The sequence below is a fragment of the Protobothrops mucrosquamatus genome, unplaced genomic scaffold (assembly GCF_001527695.2).
Source record: "Protobothrops mucrosquamatus isolate PMUCROS unplaced genomic scaffold, P.Mucros_1.0 scaffold1038, whole genome shotgun sequence".
Taxonomy (NCBI): domain Eukaryota; kingdom Metazoa; phylum Chordata; class Lepidosauria; order Squamata; family Viperidae; genus Protobothrops; species Protobothrops mucrosquamatus.
The window spans coordinates 160,277-185,518 of NW_015387270.1; the positions used below are offsets into that span (position 1 = coordinate 160,277).

General features: G+C 35.8%; 1 protein-coding gene across 1 annotated transcript; it reads left to right on the top strand.

Moving 5' to 3' along the window:
• Window positions 1–501: 501 nt before the first annotated feature.
• Window positions 502–23,218, top strand: CCDC25 (coiled-coil domain containing 25). The gene is made up of 9 exons (XM_015819982.1): window positions 502–599; window positions 2,684–2,731; window positions 5,649–5,688; window positions 8,795–8,846; window positions 9,892–9,967; window positions 13,300–13,403; window positions 16,776–16,978; window positions 18,714–18,759; window positions 20,264–23,218. Exons 1-9 carry the CDS (start codon window positions 575–577, stop codon window positions 20,291–20,293), a joined length of 624 nt encoding a protein of 207 aa, XP_015675468.1. The 5' UTR covers window positions 502–574; the 3' UTR covers window positions 20,294–23,218.
• The last annotated feature ends 2,024 nt before the right edge of the window (window positions 23,219–25,242 follow it).

Below are 25,242 nucleotides of genomic sequence, written 5' to 3' on the forward strand. Positions count from 1 at the left end.
GCCTGGATCCGTTCCTAAGAAACTTTCCTAATGTCTGCCTTCTCAGAAGCAGAAAATTCTACCCTACTGGCATAGACGAATACTGCAATATTTAAAATGAATGCACATTTGCAGGTTATCGCAGGTAGAAAATTGTCACGTAGGCAAATACGTATCCAGCCCCATTCAGTGGTGCTTGAGCCTGAGGTCACCCGTTTCTCTATGCCCCCTTCAAAGTAAAAAAACATTTTTTTTTCTCGTAAAGGAAAAGATTTATATAAGATTTATATAAAACTACACAACAGAGAGTTTGATTTTTGTTTCGTTTAAGGAAGCAGACAACGAGGGAACATGGATGAGGGTCCCTGTACCTATCTTTAGGCTTATAGGGGTGAAACCCACCGTTGGAAAATTAACCTCTACGTTGGATTTTCGGAAAGTTCTGCTTCTAACAATTATTATCTCTATGGGAACTATTGACTTACGTCATTTCCTGAGAGCCGCCTCGCTAGAACCGGAAGGCGCTGGCCGTTTGCGAAGCTTTCTGGCTTAAATTTCCGAAGCGGGTGAGAAGGAGCTCTCGTGTTGTGTTGCCATGGTTTTTTATTTCACGTCCAACGGTAAGAGTGGCCTGGCCACGCTCACAACTCTTGTCAGATAAAAGTGGATGCTTATATCTGAAACCGCTTTTCCCCGGTTGATGTGACAGATTACAACTCTTGTTATCACCAGCCACTTCTGTTTCGGTTGGCGGATGATGGGTTTGTAGTCATCAGTCCAACCTATCCAGTGGCCTCGTTATCTCTGCATGATGTTCTCTTAGGGTGGGCTGGCCGTGCTATAGTTGATAAACAAGATGAAGGTAACTCCCCACCCCAGAGAGTTTAGGAGATTTTACAGAAGGCAACTGGAAGATGAAACGAGAAGCATCTTCGCTCAGATTTCTGTGGTGGGTTCATGAAAAGTGATCTTGTTGTGAAGGAATACAACCAAGTGCTTGCTGGTGCACTGATTGCCACCATTTATGAAAAAAGGACATATTTTTTTTATTACAACGTCTCAATTTGACACGTTTTCAGAAAAAAATGAAAAATTGTACAATAAAAATCACAAACAGTTTAGCTAGATTCAAACCATAATTTAGCATAGTGTGTGAATCCAATCCATATCTTCCCACCATTTGGCACACTTGTTGAAATGATTGCTTTGGATTTTGACTAAGAGGAGGTAGAATTGGTGGGTACTGTTGTCTCATGGTCTGTTTGTGAGAACAAAATACTGTCCTAAGCTTTTGTCTTGCCTCCCACGACTCTTACAGTATTGTTTTTGGTACATTTTTTTCTCCATTCTGGTAGTATACATTTCTACATATCATACTATTCTACATTGGGTAAGCAGTGTTCTGTAAAGCGGAGAAAAGGAGTAGAAAAATGTGAATAAATTGCAATTATTCACTTCACTTTCCTTAACAAATGCAGCTATATTTGATGACTGTTAATTTTCAGGTCCATGTTTTTAGTTGCACCATACAACCTGTACAACATTTGCTGGAAATCTTGTGGATTCTCAGCCAATAATACAACAACCTCTGCATGCAAATATATGCATATTCACATCCCTAACCTATATACTGTATCTCCAATGTCATCACAAAAACTTCTTATAAAATTATTCAGAAGTACATTAAATAAGCAAACGGATTGTTGTTTTATATCCTTAACGTTAAGCCATTTTCTAAGCATTCCTTTTATTGTCAGTTATGTTCTGCTTTCAGCATAAACATCCATTCAACAATGCATTTTCAGCACCATATTTGCACAAAACATTCCATAATTCAAGTCTGTTTTCATTATACATATAGAGTTTTCTCTATATAAGAAAAGGTACAATAAATCTTATCACCTTCATATATTTTTCAGAGAATTGTTGTAATGCAAAAATTTTGCTCATTGTCATGTCTAGTATGCTTTCAATCAGAATTCTGCCAAACACTTTCTAAGACTCGCAAGCTAATTCCCCTTTTGTATTATTAATCTTTCTCTTTAAAAAGGGGAACATTAATGGATTTCTTCACAGGTGAGGTTTTCATACATATGTTATACACAACCATTTCATAAGCAAACCACATCCAAATTTTATCATTTCTTCAACTGTACTGTTTATATCTGCAGCCTTACCATATCCAGCATTCTCAGAGCATATATTCTTTTCTGTCAGCTTTTTCCTAAACACTAACTTTTATGGAATTCTATTTGGCATAATACTATAATTTCTAAAATATTATTCCAGCATTTCCTCACTTCAGTTTCTTCAAACATAATGCAATCACTTTCATTTTTAATACCATTGATTCATTGTTTAGCACTTTTCACCCATTTCTGAAAGTTATCTTTACCTCTTGTAATCTTAATCATTCCTTGCTCTCTTTAACCACATTTTTCCACATTTTTTAGAATTTTCCTTTTCTCCTTATATGTATAATAAAATATATTTCAGAGCCTATCTGAAAATAATACTGGGGCAACTTATGTTTTTAGACCAAAATTAGTTATCCCTCAGCTGAGGAAAGCTTATAATGATTCTGACATTGGGATATGAATATGTTTAATAGTTTTAGTATAGATAAATCTTTTGTGGAAACCTTGCATATCTGTGCATAGTTTGATGTAAAACATGGGTTATTTTTTTCTTTTCTGTCCTTCAGTTATTCCTTCTGTTTATACAATTTATATGGGAAAAGACAAGTATGAAAGTAAGTAAAACATTCTTTTGATTTGCATGAAAAAAGTGTGATCTATTGATAATTTATGCATCTTCTGTAACAGCTCTTTTTAGCTTCCAATTGCTTGGGAATTCACTCACCCTTTCTTTTAGATACAGTAGTCACATTTTTTAGAATGGCAGGATGATTATTAGTTTTAGGAAATTAGTTCCCAAATCAATATTGATAAAATGTTGGATAAAAATATAAGCAGACCACTTACAACCACAATTGAGCCCAAAATTTCTGTTGCTAAGTGAGACAGTTGTTAAGTGAATTTTGCCCCATATTACGCCCTTTCTTGCCACAATTGTTAAGTGAATCTGGCTTTCCCATTGACTTTACTTGTGAGAAGGCCCTAAAAGGTGATCACATGATCCTGCAAATGTCATAAACGTGAGTCAGTTTGCCAAGCGTCTGAATTTTGATCACATGGTCATGGGGATACTGCAATGATCGTAAGTCTGAAAAATGGTCATAAGTCACTTTTTTCAGTGCTATTGTAACTTTGAATAGTCACTAAATGAACTGTTGTAAGTTGTAAGTTGTAAGTCAACAAACTGTCGTTTCTGATGACTGATTACAGTAAATTACAAGAGTATGTTGTACAGGAAGGTTGTTTTTTTTTAAGCTATGACATTTGTTACCAACATATAGTTGCCAATGTAGATGGTTTTAAAGAGTGATTAAACAAATTATTAGACGATTAAAATACAAGTCTGACAGTTTCGATGACAATTTATTGCCTCCATTATGAGAGCTGTGCTGGGAGAGAAAATACCCCTGTGCTTACGTTTTACTTCCTAGTGACATCTACATGGCCCTCTTGGTCTAGATCAGGGGTAGTCAACCTTGGCTCTTTTATGACTTGTGGACTTCAACTCCCAGAATTCTTGAGCTAGCCAGTTGCCTACCCCTGGTCTAAATGGTTTGAATCAGTAAGATTATTTATTTACTTGGTTCCTTTGAGTCAGCATTAACTCCTGGCAACTGCCTGGACAAGTCCCTGTAGTAGTGTTTTTGGCAAGAGTGCAGAAGAGCCTTGCAGAAGATAATGGTTTTATTATCTTCAAGTATGTAGAAACATATTAAAAGAATTGCAGAAATAAGGGGAATACAGTATCGGGAAGTTGGAAAACCTTATAACACGTAACTCAATATTTGTTGAACCTTATTTATAGATTACTGGTGAAATATAACTTAGAATCTGGAAATGTCAAAGACTGCATGATTAAATGGATACAAAATTTTAATGTAGTAATAACAATTTAATAGTAGGAACTTCAAAGGAAGAACATAAAATTTACTCTGAACATTTATTTGGAGTAAATTGGTATAAGATGTTTTGTTGTTGATACGTTAGTCCAATTTTGCTAGAGTGGATAAATCATTTTCAAAAATTATTGTTGGCAGGGGACTTTATTGCCTTTTGTATTGCAGTTTTATTTCTGTAAGCCATCCAGAGTTATGGTGAGTGAGTTGGGCGGCCATCTAAATTTTCTCAACTAATAAATTTAAAAAGTTGTGAGAATATGCTTTGGCATCTGGAATATCTTTGTACCTTAAAAGTAAATCAGGCACAAGTTTCAACTCAAACTGGAAACCATTCTTAGATTATTATATACATGGGTTGGTACCATGTGAAAAATGGTTTATTTGTCCATAGAAATTATGTGCAATTTTGTGATAGAGGTGCTTGAATAGAATAGATTCTTCATAATATGGAATAAACTTAACACAATGTTATGTAATTACATTTCCTGATTTATATTGTGTTAATCAAGGTTCTTGATATGGTACTTGATATACAGTTGATATATACAATATTGATACAGTTGCCTTGCAGTGAGATGGGCAGCAAACAAATTTAATAATTAAAAAAGGAATTTAATAATATCAGTACATTTTGCATAATTCAGTGACACACTCCCCCGACCCCACCCCTCACAATTCTCAACCTTTTATCTTTAAACAGATGGAACATTTCTTTTCTTCCAGGGCAAATGTAGTAACTGTGAGTATAGGGTACAGTCTAAATTAGATTGTGTCACTTTTGTGGACAATCAAGTAAAAAAGATAATGTAATTGATAAATTGGGACAAGAAATAAATTCAGTAGAGATTCAACTTCCACATACCTTATGCATCTTCCTCACCCACCAATATTTTCAAGATTGCTTTTATAAATGGATTTTGTAAAGTTCATTTTGAAAAGTGAAATTGCACTGTGTGCCTTGTGCAGAGATCAAACACCTGCTATGTAAAATAAATTGTACTCCTATTCATCTAAAATTTTTATTTTGAAATTGGAATTTGTAACAAAGAAAATGCTGATATACAAATTAATATTTGAGTGCTACACTAACTTGGGCTTCTGTAACCCTGGTGTACAAAAATGCTTTTGTCAAGAACTACTTTTCCTCATGAGTTGAAAGCTACATGGTGAGTAAGATTGAAGTATGCACTGGGTGAAGCCACAACTTAAAGTAGGGATACTTTTTTCTCTCTGACACTGTGTAACATTTCTCTCTTTTAAGTAGTAATTTACAGGAAACTGCCAGATAGCTGTTATTTATACTTACCTATACTTATATTTATATATTAAACTTATGTCACCCAGCTTGCCTAGAGGTTGTTATTATCAGAGATCTAATCTGATTTCTTACATAAATGTTGTTTAAAATTAACCTGAAACTACATAAAAATAACCTGAAGGTTGCAAATCACTTGTTTGTTCCCTAAAAAATTTAAAATATGTTATCTTAGAATCAGACATAATATATTCTTTGCCACCTTTCTGATTAATATTTTGTTTCAGTCTCAAATCTTCGGTTTGAAAAGAAAAGGAAAAACAATTTATGTAAACGCTATTAGAGCTCTGATCAGTCTTTGTTTGCATTTTCTTTTAGATGAAGATCTAATAAAATATGGTTGGCCAGAAGATATTTGGTAAGTACTCAAAAGGGTCTCCTTTTGTATAATGAAATCCTTTTTCGTATGAAACAAATCTTTCTCCTTCCTAATAATTACTTATTAGCATCCTTTCTGGACTCAGACTTAAGATATGAGAAGAGATCCCATTTCTAATATTATGCCATACCCAAAAAAGTGAGATTCTCTCCCTACCTCTCAAATGTAAGTGGTCTAGCATAGCATTTGTGAATTTTCTAGTTCTCTCTATAAAAATGCTGGGGTTTTTTTTTTTTTTAAAAGAGTTCATTTCCTGTTGTCTTTTTATGCTTTTGGAGGTTTCCCCCCCCAGTTTCCAGTAATAAGTTTCCAACCTCCCAGTTGCAATTTTGTAGTCTTCCCAAACAAGTTATGCATTCTGTCAAAATGTTTTTCCTGTTGGTTTTATGTCTTCTTAAAGGCTTGACTGCAAGAACCACAAGAATACTGGCAAATTATAATTTTAACTCAGCATCAAAATTGATGAGATTTTATATCATCTCATATGCAGACAAAATTAACGCAACCATGCTTAATTGTAATGCAATTTCTTTGTTTTTTTACTGTGTTGTCTGAACCAAATTGTTGTAGCAGTATGATCTAACAGAAAGTGTGGCTTATCCAAAACAATCATAGCAAAGCAACCCATGGCTTATTAAGTTTTGTGTTTGTATAATTAATTATTATAATTATGTAATTATGGTTATATATTTTACATAAAATATAATTATATTATAATGTATATAAATATAATTTCTTCCATAGAGAGAATTATAAAATATTCAAACAGTACACAGATTTATTAAAAGTTTCACAAAAAGCTGCCAAGCTTCATACAAGCCACTCAAACTCTTATTGCATTTTTCCTTCACACTCTCTTATATCCCAAGGACTTGGGAGAATTAATCTGGGTTTCTTCTTAATACAGGTAGTCCTTACTTAGCAACTACAATTGGGACTGCCAACTCTATTGTTAAGCACCACATTCAAAAGCGGAAAATCTTCTGACCATGATAGTTTATAATCTCATTTCAAGTTCATTCATTAGGTGAATCGTGGTCATTAAATGAGACATCTCATGACTGCTACTTGCGATTCTACTTCCATATATAAAATATTTGTATTTTGCCTCTTCATACAGATTTATAAGACAGCAAACTATGTAGGCTGGAAATGAGATGTGCTATTTAAAGCCAATTATTATTTAATACAACAGCATTCAATCACTAACATTGCTAGTTAATAATATGACTTATTTGGAATGAATTTCAACTTATCAACCATCATCTATCCTGTTACTGATTCCAGACATCTGTTTCTAGTGAAACAATTTCAGGATTTGACTTTAGTTTTAGTAGGTAAAATCGATGCTTTATGGCCCTTCAAGTTGAAAAGCATGATAAAAATGATAAATACATACTAAGGCTTTGGCACTTCTGCATATGTATTCATTTCCTGAAGAGTAGAATTCCCTAATCTTGACAAAAACAGATGTGTGGATGTGAACTCCCAGAATTTTCAACATCAACTGTGCTGGCTAAAGAATGCTGGGAGTTGGAGACCACACATCTGGAAGTTGACAATGATGGGAAACTGCTGTAGATCTTTTGGGCTTAACTCTTAAAGCATGTGTTTTTCAATTGCTGTGGAAAATAGCTTGTGAACTTATGAGAATCCTAAAGGGGAGATTTGTCAGCTTGATGCTTTTGTGTTACTATATAAGTGTTGGATGAGAATTAAATTCTCCACCTCCATAACATTAGTTTAAATAGTAATATTTTAAGAAATGGGAAAATAACCCTTGAAATAGAGGTAACCCTTTTTGTTACCTCTATTTACTTCTCCATGTAATCACATTTACTTCATATTTCTTCAATGATGGCCAAGCTTCATAAAGCTATCACAAAGCCCTCCACGTAATGTCTCTTCAACCGATCCTTTCTACCACTTGAGTCAAATGGATGCTCAACATAGTATTTGTTTTGGAGTCAGGCATCACCCATCCACACAGAGACAAATAAATAAATTCAATATTGGGAGAAGAGAGAACCAAATGGCACCAAATCTGGACTGTATGGTAGATAGAGTAAGATAGTGAGATCCATCTTTGCAATCGCTTTTTCAAGAGTGAAGCCATTTGATGTGTTACAGAAAGAGTTCCTTCTTGTGCTTCTGAATTTTAATTAATTATTGTTTCAAAGGGACAAAGCTAGAAGAGGGGAAAGTATGGAATTCTGTGATGGCTTTAATAAATTTGTTCTTTGTCCAAGTGTGTAGCAAATTGTGGTGATTATGTGGAGAAGTAAATGCAGATAATAAGACATCATTTTAAGAATTATTTTCTTATTTCATTTATTCATATATATCTAAATTAAAGTTATGGAAGTCGAGGTATTACTTTTTATTTAAATCTTGTTAGAGCGGAATAACCCTTCCAGCTTCAGCTACAAGAGGTAGTAAACTTCCAAATACTGGTTGCCAAAGGCAACCATGAAGTAATAAAGAAGTGTTCCTTTCATGTTTTTTTAATGTCTTTTGGAGAGGCTTGCAAGATTGTGATTAGAACTAAAGTGCTGGAATATGTGTGTGTTAGGTGTAATTTCTACTTTTTTCTTCCCCAAATACTTATTTATAAATATTTTGTCTCACCTGGATACTAGTGCCCAAGAAATCAATTAAAGAATAGATAGTTGAACAACAGGGCACAATACTCAGATTTATTAAGTTCTAATCTCTGGAAGATACTAAAAATCTGAGCATCTATTTGAGATGATTTATGAATTTGCCTTATTTATTGATGGAGAAATGGCCACGACAAGTTAAGCACAGGATTTTGTTTGCCAGATATCTAGTGCTGTTTTAATCTGAATCACTGGAGGGAGTACTTGATCTTATGTCAGTATTTTTCACCAAAGATTTTGCTCTTTTAACCCTCTGGTTTCCTTTTCTTTGGATTCTTAATCTTCAGTCAGAGATTAACATGTTAAGACATAATTCTTCTCCATACTATTAAGTCACAGACACCACATGATAATATCTAGAAGTGTTGTGTCTATGGGGAAGATACTGAATTGCAATTCCTATCAAACTTTTGCACTTTGTCTAGGTTTCATGTGGACAAGCTCTCCTCAGCACATGTCTACCTCCGGCTATATAAGGTAACTGTCCAGCTTTGCTTTTTTGCTCAGTTACATGCATCCATGAATAGTTGTGGGATTGTGCTTTCATAGCTATATAGCAACAATACACAAAATTATGCAGAGTAATACACCAATAGCTCTGTACAAAATTTCCCTTTTCTGGTGGCAGAACTTTGCAGTTTCCTAAGAACATTTCAGTGTTCAAGAATGGCCTGATTGAACATTTGCAACAATGGTTTGATATTTTTCAGGTGTGGACCATGCCTAGAATTCTGATCTCTGTTTTGGAAATCAAAAAGTTATCAGACTAAAATTCTTCTTGAATTCAGCTGAGCATAATTTTCATATTAGGCATAATAAGCTACGAGGAGTAGGACCTGAAAAATATATACTTGTTTACATCCTTATGCCTTAAAAACAAAGTCATCCAAAGGAATCTAATCAAATAGTGCTCTGGTCTAATACAGTTTGGATTGCCAAAACTCTAGGATTTCAATCATGGAAAATATAATCAATTTTATTCTCAAAACATCTAACCAAGATGTTATAGTGAGCTATATGATTTTCATGGTTTTTATTTGTATCATGTCAGCTTAACAATTATATGCTTGTATAGCTTATGGCAGTTAGTGAACCCAGAGTTGTATCTTTGTCTGCAAAACAAGATTTTAAAATGAACGGCTTGATATGACATGTGAAATCTTTCATAAACTGATTTAATTGTGTGCAAGAAAGATCAAGGTATACTTTTTTAAAACAACAACAATGCTATAGTAAATTTGTTCATTACAATAGCAGCAAATAGTCTTAAACCATTATATAGAACAAGACATTTTTAATAAGGCAGTATTTTAAATTTCCAGTCCAGTTTATAATTTGCATGAAATGAGATCTAGCCCAGGAAAACTTATATAATACTATTACTCCTTTTAAGCATTTGGCATTTTTGCTATAACAGCCTTATGTATCCATAAATTCAGCGCAAGGGACTGTGAAACTTTTCACAGCACGTTCTCTGCATTCCCACACCTAGAATGCTCATATCCACCTTGATTTATTTTAGGGGCAAACAGTGGATGATATTCCTAAGGAGGTTTTGATAGATTGCGCACAGCTTGTGAAGGCCAACAGCATTCAAGGTAAAGTTTTGCCTATATGAGAAAGTGAGCCAAAATAAATTACAAGGATTTTGAGTGGAGAGTCAAGGAGGAAGGCTTTTGAATTTGGGATTAACAAATACCAAAGCTTCAGAGCCTAGAACAATATGAATCATTTGGAAATTTCAAAATATGAAAAAGGTTGTCCTAGCAAAGGCACAAGGATCAATGATAATTAGTTTCAGCCAAGTAGATGTCAAATTGTAATGGAAGACGGTATAGTGTAGCATAGAAATAGGCAATGTTGTAATGTGGATACAAGTAGCTTCCATATATTTTCCTTAGTGCTCACCAAGTTCCTTATCCTATTTATTTTTTATTAAAAGAATATATTTTTTAAAAAATGGAATGCTGCAAGGTAAAATTCAACCATCATACTGCATTACATATAAGAACGTTGTTGGCTCCTCAGAGTTCCTCCTGAGATGGTAAAGAATATCATAGGAGACTAGTTTGTATTGTGATAAATTTATGTTTTGTGATCAGTCATGTCTTTTCTGTGAACATCTGCAGCAGCCTTAAGTGTGCCCACTGCATGTTCTTTAAATTCCAGATGTGCCCTATCCCAACAGATTGCTTTGATCTAGCATCTGTCCATCTGATGTACCAGTGTGTTGAACAGAGGAAGCCACTATTAGAGATGGTTCAATATTTGGGTTAATATTTAAGTAGTTGCCTCTGTAAGCCATCTTCTTCTCCTACTTCAGATCTCATCAGGTGCTCATAGAGATTTTCTTTCTTTCTTTCTTTCTTTCTTTCTTTCTTTCTTTCTTTCTTTCTTTCTTTCTTTCTTTCTTTCTTTCTTTCTTTCTTTCTTTCTTTCTTTCCTCCCTCCCTCCCTCCCTCCCTCCCTCCCTTCCTTTCTTTCTTTCTTTCTTTTCAATGACTCTTTGCATGTATTTATGGGATTTTTGCCAATATGAAGTCCATCTTTTCCCAACTTAACTTCTAATGTTTTGTGGGCATTGCTGGGGGCGAGGGAGAAGAGAACATAATTCCCCAAGTAAAATACTGTATGTTTCAAATTTCTTATTGTCTGTGGTCTTGGCCAGCATTGTCTCAGAATTTCCGAAAATTATTGTATTGTGGCCTTCAAAGGAATTTTTGATTATGTTTCCTTGTCCTATTTCAGCCATGGGGGAACACTAGATAATTAAGATACTGTTACCTGATACCTCAGGGAACTTTAGTAAAGGAAGATCTTTCCCTCCTTTTTAACCAGCATTAAGATCACAGAAAACTACTCAGCTTTTCCCTCTAATTCTCCAACCGTATGATCTGCAGATGTATTGGGTTGTTAAGTCCACAGTTCTTCAGTTGCCATAATTTAATACATAAGACAGCTAGCTCTACTGGGGACACAGTTCAGAAACCCCAAGCTACATTCCAGAAGCTCCCCCCTTTCTTTTCTGCCGATCCAAATTAGTGGGGTTGGCTTTCTTCCTTTAGTGAGAGTAAAGTCAAAATACCATGAATATAGTCAGACTCAAGGATCCTTTTTGGAGATCCAAATTCCATAATTTCAATTAATCGCCTAATGACTAGCTATCCAATATAATTTTAAAAATAAGATGTAATAATGGAATGATTATTATGCACCAGCTGCACGGGAGCCTTATTTTTTCAGTTGGCTGGTTAGTTCCAGGAGTGTTATTTTATGTTCCCTCTCTTCCACCTAAGCCAGAAGTCTTGGTTTGTGGAATGCTTCTATGTTTTTGGTTTGCTCAAAATTCCAGACCTAGAACTTTACAGCTGCTGGGTTTGCCTGCTTGCCCTCTAGGAGATATGAGCAGTTGAAAGTTGAGGCTTGTACTCAAATTGAGCTCAATGCTTATATGATCTCTTTTACCATAGGCCACCGAGCATCTCTTAGAGATGTTTTTTAGCCTTGAAAACTCCTTTCAGTTCTGTGCCTTAGATTCTGCAAACTTTTTTTGAGGAAATACTAGGGCACCACGTGCGTAAGATTAAAAGGAAGCTTCAGTATTATCTCATAAGTTTTAAATTTTTATCCTGCTGTATCTGCATTCATTGGATCACATCTCAATATTTGGAGAGAGCACTCTAGGCAGATACAAAATGGGTTACAGAGTAAGTGTTCTGAAAGCCCCAATATAATATTAGGGGATCAAATACAGTACTGAAATTTCAGAGTCCCAGTTTCAAATCGTCATTCAAAAATTTCATGTGCTGAATCATAATTTAGGACTTTGAGAGCTAAGTACAAATTTATTTTTGAGCTTTTGGAAGGAAATATGGATAAAACTAAAATTATAAAGTGGTAAAGAATATGGAGCCTTGTTAATCCAATTCCTGTCAGAGTAAAACAGTCTAAAATCCCCAAAAAACTTGCATGCAGCCTCCCAGATGGCTCCAAAATTGCTATCAAATTGTATAGTGATTTTTATAGGATACAACAGTGTTTCTCAACCTATGGTCCGCAGACCCCTGGGGGGCCGCGATGTCACAATATTTGGTACGGTCTAGTGCTTTAACTCTTGAGTTAACTCTTGGTGGTCCGTGGCCACAAAAGGTATTTAAAGAGGGTCTGTGGTGAAGAAAAGGTTAAGAACCACTGGGATAGAAGAAATATTTTCAATAATTTAAATTAAACCTAGTCTTTGTCCTACAGTCATTTTTGGAATGCAGCCTTTAGTATGCTACTCAAAGTCTAAGTATGTTCTCAAAAAATAGATATGTGTGGAACAATAAATGTTGCATTATCCAGAGTTCTTTACAATTTGTGTCAGTTTTGGATAGATAAACTCCATGCTTCAAAGCTAGAAAATAATAGCAAAATGTGTAGGGCTACATGTGGAGGATTATAACTGTTGAATTATGACTTATATTTAGATACTCCTTTCGTGCCTTGACTATTGTCATGGGAAGCAGATGGTTTGTTCAGTTGTTGTCTTTAAAAATTTCATCCCAAAAATCTTGGAACATCTCTTTAATTCTTGGCGTTGCTTCCCTGTTCCTGCAGGAATTAGACAGATGAAAGATTGAGAGTCTCTAACTAGTACCTTTCTGGGAATAACTGGAGCTAGTCAATTGCTCTGAGCCTCAATTTTTAGCAGATGTGATGTAGCATGATTGGGCAGTATTGTGGGAGCTGATGAGATCTTCCACTCTTTCTGCCTCTTTTACATAATTGGAAACATAAAAGGTATTTCAAGTTTCTTGGAAAATAGCTTAGCTGTAGATATTGTAGTCTTACTATGTAAATGTTTCTGATCCTAATTAAGGCATTGAGAAAGATGCCCAGAAATGGGCATAATTACTCTTTTTTCTATATAAGTACTCTCTCTTTTTAGGCTGCAAAATGAATAATGTTAATGTAGTATACACCCCATGGGCCAACCTAAAGAAAACAGCAGACATGGATGTGGGCCAGATTGGATTTCATAAACAAAAGGACGTAAGTATCTTCTTCCTCCCTGACCTCTCCAAAGGTTTCAAGCTACTTTCCTTCATCAGACCAAGAAGCTAATGGCAGATTTTGCTAATCTTCTGTAAAATGCAGAAAGAGTATGTGGGAAAGCAGAAGTATCTTTGGCTTCTTCTCTCACCACTAAAGTTAAAGTCCATGAAAAGCCTGAGGCTGCAATGGAGATCTGATACTGATTGGAACCTTTACAACAGTGTTTCTCAACCTTGACAATTTTAAGGCATGTGGACTTCAATTCCCAGAATTCCACAGCCAGCAATGCTGGCTGTGGAATTCTGGGAGTTGAAGTCCACATGCCTTAAAATTGTCAAGGTTGAGAAACACTGCTTTACAAGTTGCAATGCAGAAGGATCAACAGCATTGCCCTGCTGTTAATTATTCGGTTTCCTGATATGATGTTTCAGCTAAACTCCCAATAAATGACATTGTGTGAGAAACATTGCCAATGATTAAGCTATGATACCTTTTGTAGCAACTCGTTATACATGATTTCCCTTTATTTCTAGTAATTTGATTGCAAGATGATTGTCTTGACTTCTAATATTCTAGTGCTATCCCATCTGCAATTCCTGTGTTTAGAATAAATTGTGCAGATAAATACCACAGTTCACTAAATTTGGCTCTTCCAGTTGCAAAAGGTAAAAGTAGAAAGAATTGATCTTGGTAAAAAATGAAAGGATGAAGCATATCATACAAATGTTCTTGGGGAGGACAGTATAGACAGTCATGTGAAGAGCACCAACAAGAATAAATCAATGAAGCTCCATCCCAATCATCTTTGGATAGTAGCTATATTTGTTGTTCATTATCCCTATAATTTTAGAGGGTTGTCCAAAATTGCTGGGAACAGTGCTTTTAATGAATTGTTAGGATCATCTTTGCATACTGGGAGAGGGGATGTATTTTGGTGGGAAAACATGATTTGCACATATAAGGCCTTCCATCAGCTTCTGTCTTCCTAGATTAAAAGAAAAACTATAGAATTAGGTCTGGGAAAGGCTTCTGTGCTACTCCCCCAGGATGACTTACGGACCAGTGAAATAATTTGATTTAAATTGGTATTTTCACTGTGTTCAAAAATTTTCTTTGCCTTTAAAGACTTAGAAATACATTTTTGGGAGAGAATGGAAAATAAAAGAATGAAAGAAATTTAGAGGAAACATCTCCAGCAACCATAGTAAAATGAATGCCATATAATAATTAGGGGGGGGGGAAGCAAGTGCTCTTCAACTAGGAAGAGTCCTGCCTTTATGTTTGCTGTTTCTCTTTCAATTGAGATTTCCAAACTTTTTAAAAAAAATCTTAAAAATGTAAGTGATCTATCACCTTTTGAAGCTTTTATTTCTACATATCTATTTCTCTTGGAAGAAATCCAGTCGCTGAATTATTCTTAACTAACTAGTTTTAGGAAAACTAAGAGCATTGCTGAAGGACTTGGTTTTACCAGTGAATTTTTAAAAAGGCAGAAGATTCTGAAAAAATTCCATTAAGAACCAGCCATTACAGACATTATACAAAAAATATAATTTTTATTATTTTCTTGAGAATAAATATGGAGTTAAAGTATTTGGCACATGCATGAATATGTGAAAAAACGAAAATTAGAATATTTCGGACATGTGATGCGACACCCAGAAAAATACGGCATACTCCACTTAATCCTCCAGGGAAAGACTGAAGGCAAACGAGGTCCAGGCAGAAGAAGAACATTGTGGCTTCAAAATCTAAGGGACTGGTTTGGACAAAACTCAGCAGCACTTTTTCGTGCGGCTGCTGATAAAAACAGGATCGTCAACATGATCGCCAACGTCCGATAACTGATATGGCACAAGAAGAAGAAGATGATTATGTGAAATTTGGCTGAAACCACACAAATTCTCAGGCTTCTTCTTATCTATTCTTGAATTATCAGCAATTGTAGAAGAAGTTACAAAGTTTATGAAGCCTTAGTCCAGGGATGTCAAACTCGCAACGTCACGTGACGTGTCATGACGTATTGTGACTTTTTTTGCCATTGCCGGCAATAGGGTGGGCGTGGTTTCGTTATGATGCATCCGGCCCGCGGGCCAGCAGTTTGACACCCCTGCCTTAGTCCATCATCTATCCACAGGAACTATATATGTGACTTGAATCCAGGGTCACTTAGACCCCGAGTGAAGAGGTCAATGGGGCTAAGGACAGCAAGTATCCTTTTTTCCAAATGGGAATATACATGCTGTCTATTTGGCATATGTGACTTTGAAGACTTCCTACATTATTTTCAGCAAGTGATCTAATATCCTGAGCCTGGAAAAACAAGTCCTTTCCAGTGACATCAGAGGGCTGTGAATCAAAGAGGGGAGGCCCCTGCATTTTTCAAAATGTATTTTTAACCAAATGAAAGCAGAAGGTTACTGCTTTAATGTTTTTATTTGGTGAACTAGGTGAACCTCAGGATAGTGTCCCGCTGTTCTAAAAGAACATCTGTCAGTAACATTTAGAAGTGAACCCAGGACAATCAGAATATTTGGTCGGTATGAGCATGGGTTTTAAGGCCTCACAATAGAACAGCCTTCAGAATGTTTCTTTCTGTATTGACTTTATGGGGTTTGAGTATGTAGGAGAATTTGGAGGGAATGATGCCTGTCAGTTTCCTACCTGTCAGTGCTTTGGTAACTAATAGTGCAATCAAGGAAACTCATATGTTTCAGAATTTTCTCTTTCCTTAATTGGATTTCTTAAATTAGTGATTGCTCTCCAATGTTCCAAAGTTCTACTTTGAAAGGCAGAAGCAAGTCTTATGGACGCTGATTTCAGAGGGTTTCTGACAGTGGTTTCTGGAAGCATTAAAAACCCAATCCATGTTTCCTTATCCCAATTTCAAATTCTCATGATTTTTTCCCCTTTATTCTGCAGTATGGATAGAAAACATTTCAGTGACATTGACATCAATCCTATATCTATGGTGCCAAATACAATTTTAGTCAATAGACTTAAGAATTACAAAATTGCACAATTGGAAGTAATTATTTAAATCATCAAGTCAAAAAAATTTTTAATGACTGCTTTACTTTGGTGACTTATGTGCTTGTAACAGTCAATATATAGTAAAAAAACATGGTGACAGATGTGGCCTTTCTGTAATAATTTCTGTAGTAATCCTGTTTACACCAGGATCAGATCAAAATAATATCTCTTAAATGTCCACTTTCTTAGTACCTGTAAAAGTATTGGCTCTCCAAGTACATGACCATTTGAGGTGTTTCTACATCAGTGTTGCCTCAGGGAACAGAAACCTGAGTGTTACTCAAAGTTAATTCAACTACATTTTTTATAAGAATTACAGTTCTTTCCTGTTCCAAGGTAAAGATATTGACAGTGGAGAAGAAGATAAATGAGATTTTGAACCGACTGGAAAAGACCAAAGAGGAACGATTCCCAGACCTGGCTGCAGAGAAAGAAGCCCGTGATAGGGAGGAGAGAAATGAGAAAAAGGCCCAGATCCAAGAGATGAAACGAAAGGAGAAAGACGAAATGAAAAAGAAAAAGGAAATGGAAGAGCTTAGGTGAGTGAGGAGATGGGTTCCTTTCTTGCTATCCCTAGAATGGGCAGCTATGGAAGGTCTGATTGAACTGATAAGCGCAGATAGTATCCATAAGTTTGGATGTTCAACAGGTCATGGAAGAGTTTTGTTTTAAATTTTGAAGGGAGGTGGTTTGGCTTTTTGAACAACTTGCTTGGATGCCAGCCCAACTCTTGATTTTTCTCCTGTGCCCCTGACTTTCCAAATAACTTTATAGAACTTTCTAATAATGGTGGTGTAATGCCAATATTTCAGCTTCATCCTAATGCTGCTGCAGGTTAACAGTTTGTGCTGTACAGAATCAACAGAATGCTCATACACAGTATTGTTACAAATGTAAGTAATTAATTTCCCAAGGTGGAATGGATTGCAACCTGTTCTAGCCATATAGTTCACTAATCAAAATGTTCTTCTTTGCTCCTTCCTCCCTTTTTCTTCTTGGTGTTCCTTGTAGGCAACCAGGGCAGCTAGTTTTTGCAACTATACAATATATAGAATGGCACTACTCCAATTTGATATCTTCTTGCTGGTTAGACTACATTCTGCTATTTCAGAAGAGTAGTCTCAAAATGTATCCTCTCTCAGAAATTGTCTGTCCTTTAAGATAGGCCAGGACTGGTTAGGAAACACTTATCACACAAATGATTCTAACTCTTTTTTATTTTTGTACCGTATAATAACAGAATGTTGAAAGCCTAAGAGAAATCCTGAAGATTTCAGCTCTATTCCTGCAGCCCCACAAATGACTTCCCCTCCACACCAGAGGGGAGCTGAAATCCTTTGGCAGACTGCAGAATGTTTAAGAGAGAAAGGTGTATCAGCTGGGAGAGTTTCAGCTCTGTGTGTAGCTGAAATCTTTTGGCAGGCAGCTCTTTCATTCTGTCTCCTTAATGACCCAGAAGATCACTTAATGTGTGTAACCAGGAGTGTTGGGGTTGTGGTTGTTGAGCAAAGCAGTTATGTGGGGATTTTGCTTACCAACTTCTTCACTCAATAACTAATATTCTGGTGCCAGTTGTGGTCATTAAGCAAGGATTATCTATAGTTTGTTTTTCTGTGTTGCAGCTATGTGCCTTTAGAGCAGAGGTCCCCAATCTTTTGGGCACCAGGGACTGGTTCCATGGAGAGAGGTTTTTTCCGCAGACCAGATGGTGTGTGGTTTTATGTGCTGCCTACATCTCACGGATGGGGCTTTGCTTGTTTGTGGGAACTAGTTGCTGGCATGCCACGGACCGTTACTGGTCCATGGATCGGGGATTGGGGACCCCTGCTTTAGAGTTTACAGGAATCTTCTTAGGTTGTTTTGTTCCAGAGATTTTGAAGATAAATTCAGCAAGAGCTGATACTTGTATGTGGTTCAATCAAAAGACACTGCCAGTATCAGTTTCTAATTGGTCATATTACAAGTAAAGTTCCAAACAAGCATGCCAGCATCTTACTCCCCATTGTAGAAATCTTACGTTTATCATTCAAACCAAGCCACTTTTGGATCTATGGAAACTGGAATTTGAAATCTAGTCACAATTTTAATTGTCACAATTCTAATTCTAATTGTCACAATTTTTTTCTACACTTAGATGTTTAGCTTCTAATTTATAAACTCACTTTTTCCCTTTTATTGTCACTCATGCTGAGTTGTAACCTCAGTGGCAAAATTCCCATTTACATTAATTATTTAACCTTAAAAAATTTAAATGTATTTGCTTTCTTTTTACAGAAATTACTCTTCCTTAATGAAAGCAGAAAATATGACTTCTAACCAGGTGTGTTTTCTGATACTTTTCTGATGAGACTATAGATATTATGATAGTCTTCTTTGAGTCCACCTTTCATGTTACGACTTAGTAAGTAACATGTACAGTAGAGTAACAGAGAATGAAATGCTTCTTGTTTACCAAATTGAGTCCTAATTTCCCCTGATACTAGGCTACTTTATTAGGAAAATCTGTAGTCTTGAGATCTTCATTTTCTATCTTGGTAAATGCAGTCCATCATTCTCTTCCCATAGTTAAGTCCTATATAAGTCATGCATAGCCATTATGTCTAATGGTAATTGATAGCATTACCCTCCATATAATTTTCTAAAGTATCAATCTGCCTTTTATAAACAAACGCCAGTTTACTAATGTACTTGATAAAAAAATGTATTATCTTTTATCTGTCCTGAATTTTCTTTAATTAGCTTTTTTGGACAATGCTCAAATTCCCTTATTATAAATAAAGGAAAGAAACTTTTTTCTACCCACTTTTCCACATCATTCATTATTTTATGCAGCTTTGTCATGTTAGGTGTCTTCTTGTCTACACTAAAATGTTTCAGATATTACAGCCTTTCCATACAGAAGAATGCCTCCCAATAAATTGACATTATGGGGGCTATTTCTGCTTCTTTACAAAATACTTTCTAAAATATAATTAGCATTGCCAAAGTGATTGCACTATAGATTTTTATATAAGGTCATTTCAAGATAGGCCTTTTTAAAAATTCTTTAAAAAGAGTCTTAAAATTCTTTTTTGAATGATTTCCCCATTTCAAATAATTCCTTCTGTGGAACTTAATGGGTGACCTGTGTCATTCATGTAGCCTTCACTTACTAATGGTAATTGGGACCAGAAAAACTGTTGTTAAATGATGCGGTCAAGGTGTGGTGTCATGTGACTGCACCAACTTACCACAATAGTTCCAGCAGTCCCAGTTGCAATTGTTAGGCAAATCCTGTGTAGTCATGGTGTCCGGAATCACACGACCAACTACCAATTTCCCCATTGTCTTTTCTTGTTGAAAGTTGTCAGTGAAGGTTGCAGGGGAATCAGTAACATCTTACCTCAGGAAACTAGTCTACAGCCATTCTCTGTGGCAGTGATTTTCAACCACATTGCTGTAGCATCTTGTGTGCTGCAAAAGGTCTGCAGGTGCACCTCATCAGCTAGAACCCTGCCTCAGGGGCAGAAACCAGGGTGGACTGCCTCCATTTCTTCTCCTGTGTCTCAGCAACCTGTGATGTTATGGGACTTTTGTGATCCAGAAGTCCCACGTATGTGATGTGTACTGTGAGATGAAAATGTTTGCAAACCTCTACTTTGAGGTCACAGGAATGGAAGAGTATGACCTCAATATTTCTTTCTCTGAGGAAGTTACAACAGTTAACTGAAAGAAAAAGAGAGAAAGGGGTTCTGTTATTAAATCTGTCATGCCGAGCAGCCTAAAATATTAAAGTCATAAAAATATCCCTTCTGAATAATTTTTGTTTGTCTTTCCTTTTACAGGATGGCAATGACTCTGATGACTTCATGTAAATCTAGCACCCTCCTTGTGGAAGATGAAGATGAATTTTGACATCTTAGCCTTTTGCTCTGGATGCCAAAAATAAGCAAATGAAATTGTTTTATTGTGAGCAGCAAGTATCTGTTCATTTTCCTGGACAGATCATTCCTGTTAAAGTTCTGAAACCATCCGTTGTGACTCCAGAGCTACTAGGGTGTCTTACTTCCTAGAGAGGCTGGATTTTGGGGTGACTATATTTCCAGGATAGGTTGAGGAGAAGGCTACACTCAAGAGGCTTTGAGCCAGAAAATCAGTTTCTGCCTTAAATTTTCCTGGGGAGCAGAACTGGGAAGTTTTGCCATTATCTTTTCAATATGCATCATTGAGCTGAGAAATATTTTTATCTCACAGTGTTTGGAGTTTGATTTTTTTTTTAGTTTATTTAGTTGTTTGGGTACCTGTTTGCACCAATTACAATTTGATACCTCTCATCCCTTAGAAATCTGAATTCAGAACAGCTTTCTTTCCATGCTTATACTTGGCTAGAATCTAAAAGCATCTTTCACCTAGCAGTCAGCCTTTCCTTGCATTTGTAGCACCCTGCAAAACCCAGTGCCATCTTTCAAAGAAAGAAGTATGCACTTTTGGGCTGCTTTTGTTATGTTTGGGTTCCTTGTAATCCTGATGCAGAGCTTTATGTGGGCTTTTTTTTTTTGCCTGCCCAGAGTTTGCATGGGTATAGTAGAGGAGCCAGGAAAGCTTCCACTGTTGATTCTCCATTCAAGAAGGCATTCAAAAGGTCTACTTCTTTGGTTCTCTTCTGACCAGCAACATATAATATCTCTTTGCAGTGAACATCAACCTTTTTCTCCCATACAAAATGAAAACTAAAAAACCAACAAAACAAAACCAACAAAAGGTGGTAAGCTGCTTTCTCAATATTGCACCTTGCTTTGGCATTACCCACATTTTTCTTGCTTGGGGATTTTGTCAGTTTTCTGTCTAATGGTGTTACCGGGGCATCTTCTGAAATGTGTAAGTATTGCATATGAAGTCAGGATCCCTAGATAACGAAAACTGTTTGCTTAACCTAATAGGGAAAGATATAAGGTGAATTTCTTTATCTGAACAATTGCCTCAGTATAAAAAAAAATATGGTTTAGGGTTAGGGTAGTAGCTACAATCTCTAGAGTCTATAATCTCTAAACTAGAGAGTTTCTGACAGGATGTTGGAGGGGGAAAAATAGGTTTGCTAAGTCACCATCTTTTACTGTATTCACTTGTTTTCTGCCGTGTTATCACTGAACATGCAGAAAAAGTTAAAGGCTGGCCTTGATTTCTCCAAAGGCTCAAATTCCCGTTGCTGTCCCTGATGCAAAAATTTTTAAGTTCTTAAATAATCCTAGAAAATGCCTTCAAAGTAGTTCAAATTTCAGCATTGAAATTTTGTCACATTAGAAGTTTACAAATGCTCACTAGGAAACCCCCAAAATAAATAAATAAAAAAACCCCACTGAAATTTGGATCTGTATGCTTTTGTAGGGTTCCATACCTTCCTGAAATCTGCTACGATGGTTTCTCCAACTCTCTGAAGCAGAGTTTCTGAGCATGTAGGAAGAGAAAATAGTGCTAATAGAAATCTAGTTATGCAACATTGGACCTTGGACTTTACTTCAAAGATGTATTGGGTCTGCAGATCAGGTTTCAGCATCTAGTTAAAGAAAGATACACACTAGTCAATGGGTTTATAGTAAAAAACAATCCCCAGAAGATAAGCTAATTTATTAGAAGGGTAATACTGCATACACTAAATATAATACTTTTATCGGCAACTTTGTCATACTACAAATTATTCAGAACAAAGAGTATTAATTTTTTTCACAAAGAAACAAAAACATGTATCTAGTCATTGATTTCACAGAATGTCACTGATCTTCAGCAATTTGAAATTGCTGAATATTACATTTTCAGTAATAGCTTGGCAAACTCCCATTGCAAATATACTGTAGTTCATTTCCTTCTGAGACTTTACACAAAATTTGGCTCAATATGCTGTTCTCATTCTCTCATAAAATCATTCATTTTTAAAGAGTTGCAAATAGTATAATCTCACTGGATTAGTATTAGCCTAGATAGATTAAAAATGTTTATATATAAGTAGAAGCCAAGCTAAATAGTTGGCTATAGTTCCTAACATATCATTATGCCCCAATTTGTGGTATTGTCTCAAATGGTCTGACTGTTTAATACTATTTTTGGAAAATGAGACCTAGTTTATAGCTTCTATCTCCCTCCAGGAAGTTCAGTATATTTAAAAAGTGGCTTCTAACCATTTGGGCCTTCTAAGAGTGATAATCTTTTACTGTATTCATTGTATGGACACTGTGACATGCTTGTAAAATGACTACTATGATTCTGGAGACTAGCATGCTCAGGATTTCAGTGCAGTCTGGGACCCTTTCCTTTCTCTTTGCTTTGGAACAAGGGCTTCCTTCCTTGTTCTCATTGACTTCGGGAAAGTGAGAGGATCAACAAAGTGAGGGAAATGACCCCAAATAATTTCTAAACATTCAGTATAAATCATTTCTATTAAAGATAACTTTAAATTTCAGGAAATATCAACTTTCTGCAACAAAGAATTTTAAAGAGATGACTCAAAAGATTCTTCTGAATAATAGAACACCTTTAACCAATTAGAGCACATGTGCATTTTTTTGTTTTTAATGTATTATGTTGCTGGTTTTGGATTATATCTTGCAACTAAATTGTTGAGCTGTTGCTATCTTTACATAAATGTTCATTGCTGAGACTGCTGTTATTTTCTGACTGAAAGTCATCCAGACAGTTTCCCAAGTTCAGTGATTTTGTTCTTCTGAAGGATTCAATCATCTGTGCATAGCTGTCTTTTGTCTTCACCTGAATCTTGTTCTAACTGACACATAAACTATTTAAACCTATCACTGTCTATGTTTTTTTATCTTACATAATTTGAATTCCTCTTACATTTGTGAGGCACATGGACAAGTTATGATCTGCAATGTTTCTCTGCATGCATTGGCAGAAATTTGTGCTATTATAATATTAGTACTATTCCCATTAAATAGTTTTTTAAAATGTCTGCTACATTCTCTGTTTTCCTCTTTCCCCATCTTTTAAGTCATAAGACAGAGGCTTGATCATTGTAAGGTCTGTTTGGTACTAACCTTTCACAGAGGTATTAGAGGAGGTAATTTTAAGATAGTGAATTGGGATAAATGAGACTACATTTAGGTATCTTTTATTCAGTATTTTATTCAGTTACAATCATTATTGATGCTTGGTGACTTTGATGCATAAAATAACAGTTATGAAAAATTAGAATAAACCCAAAATTATAGTAATAGTCATTGGACTTTAGATAATCATTCTTTCCCAGGTCTCAACTCTGTATTTTTTCCCCTTATCATCAATGAAGTTAGAAAAACACCCTAATTAGTAATCTCAAGGAATAAGTTAAATTTAAAAAATAAATAATCTTAAAATTTAGATTTAAGGTTAAAGTTTTGAATTTTTGCAATTGGACTAAAATCCCATGGCAAACCTTGAGTATATATTTTTTTAAAAAAAATCTGTTGATTATTTCTTAAGTTGCAGCTGCTGTCATGTGACTTGTTATGTTGTATAAGCAAAAAACATACAATTTAACTGGTTAAATTTAATGAATTCATTTTGATCAAAGGAAGTGTCGGGTAGCTTTTTGTTGCATCCATCCAGCTAACAATCTCACGCCTATAAAGCACATTTGTTTTGCTTCCTGCAGTAGTCCTACATACCTGTTCTCAGAAAAGTAGCTAGCAGTAGACATCAGTTAAATATTTATTTAGATTAAGCATAGATTTGTCTCTGGGGAATCTTATTCTGATTCTTTTAATTTACAACTAAACATTTTCCGCTTGTTTTGTGAACTAATTTGGGTAAATACTTGCATGCAATGTGATAGTAAGTTTGTTTATATTAGATTGTGAATGATTGATTTTGATTTATTTGCATTTATATTTGGCTGGAAGTAAAGAAATAAAAAGGGGTGTGATGGCTCAGTGGTTAAAGACACTGAGCTTGTCAGCTGGAAAGCTGACACCCCGGGTTCAAGACGCCATGTGCCATGTAACGGGATGAGCTCCAGTTACTTGCCCCAGCTCCTGCCCACGAAAGCATGCAAATGCAAGTAGATAAATAGGTACCACTTGGTGGGAAGATAACAGCGTTCCATGCCCCTCGGTGCATAGTCATGCTGGCCACATGACTGCGGAAATGTCTTCAGACAACCCTGGCTTCCTTGGCTAAGAAATGAAGATGAGCACCGCCCCTATAGTCAGACACGACTACTGGACAAGGAAAACCTTTAAAGAAATACATTTCATTCAGAATCTATAGCTGAGATCTGCATAATCAGTTTAAAGATTTGGACACTCAGGTGGCTTGGCTGAGATAAGAGTTTGGTCTTTTGTCAGATCAGAAATGTTGCAACATGAGAGTGAAAACTTATTTAATGTAGCTGCAGCTACTCAGGTCTTCCAAGGGTTGTCTCACAGAAGAAAGAAAAGAACAATTCTCTGCTGGGATTGCTTCTTGAAAGTCACAAATCTGCACAAAAATAGACTTCATCTGAACTTTTAAGAGTGGCCCAGTTGTGGTGGAACCCACAGTGTCCCAAAATGCATGAGGCTGGGATGAATTAAATGCCTTGACCTTATAGAGATTTGATTAAATTAGATCAGGGCTTTTCAACTTTTTCACCCATTGTACCACTTTTAGGATATGGCAATATCCGAGTACTACCAGTCACCTAGCAAGGTGTCAAAAACTTGATGACCAAAAAAAAAAGGAAAAAAGTGATAAAGTACAGGTAGTCCTTGACTTACAACAGTTCGCTTAGTGACTGTTCGAAGTTACAATGGCACTGAAAAAAGTGCCCCCCAAGCCACAGCCGAGCAAGACACCT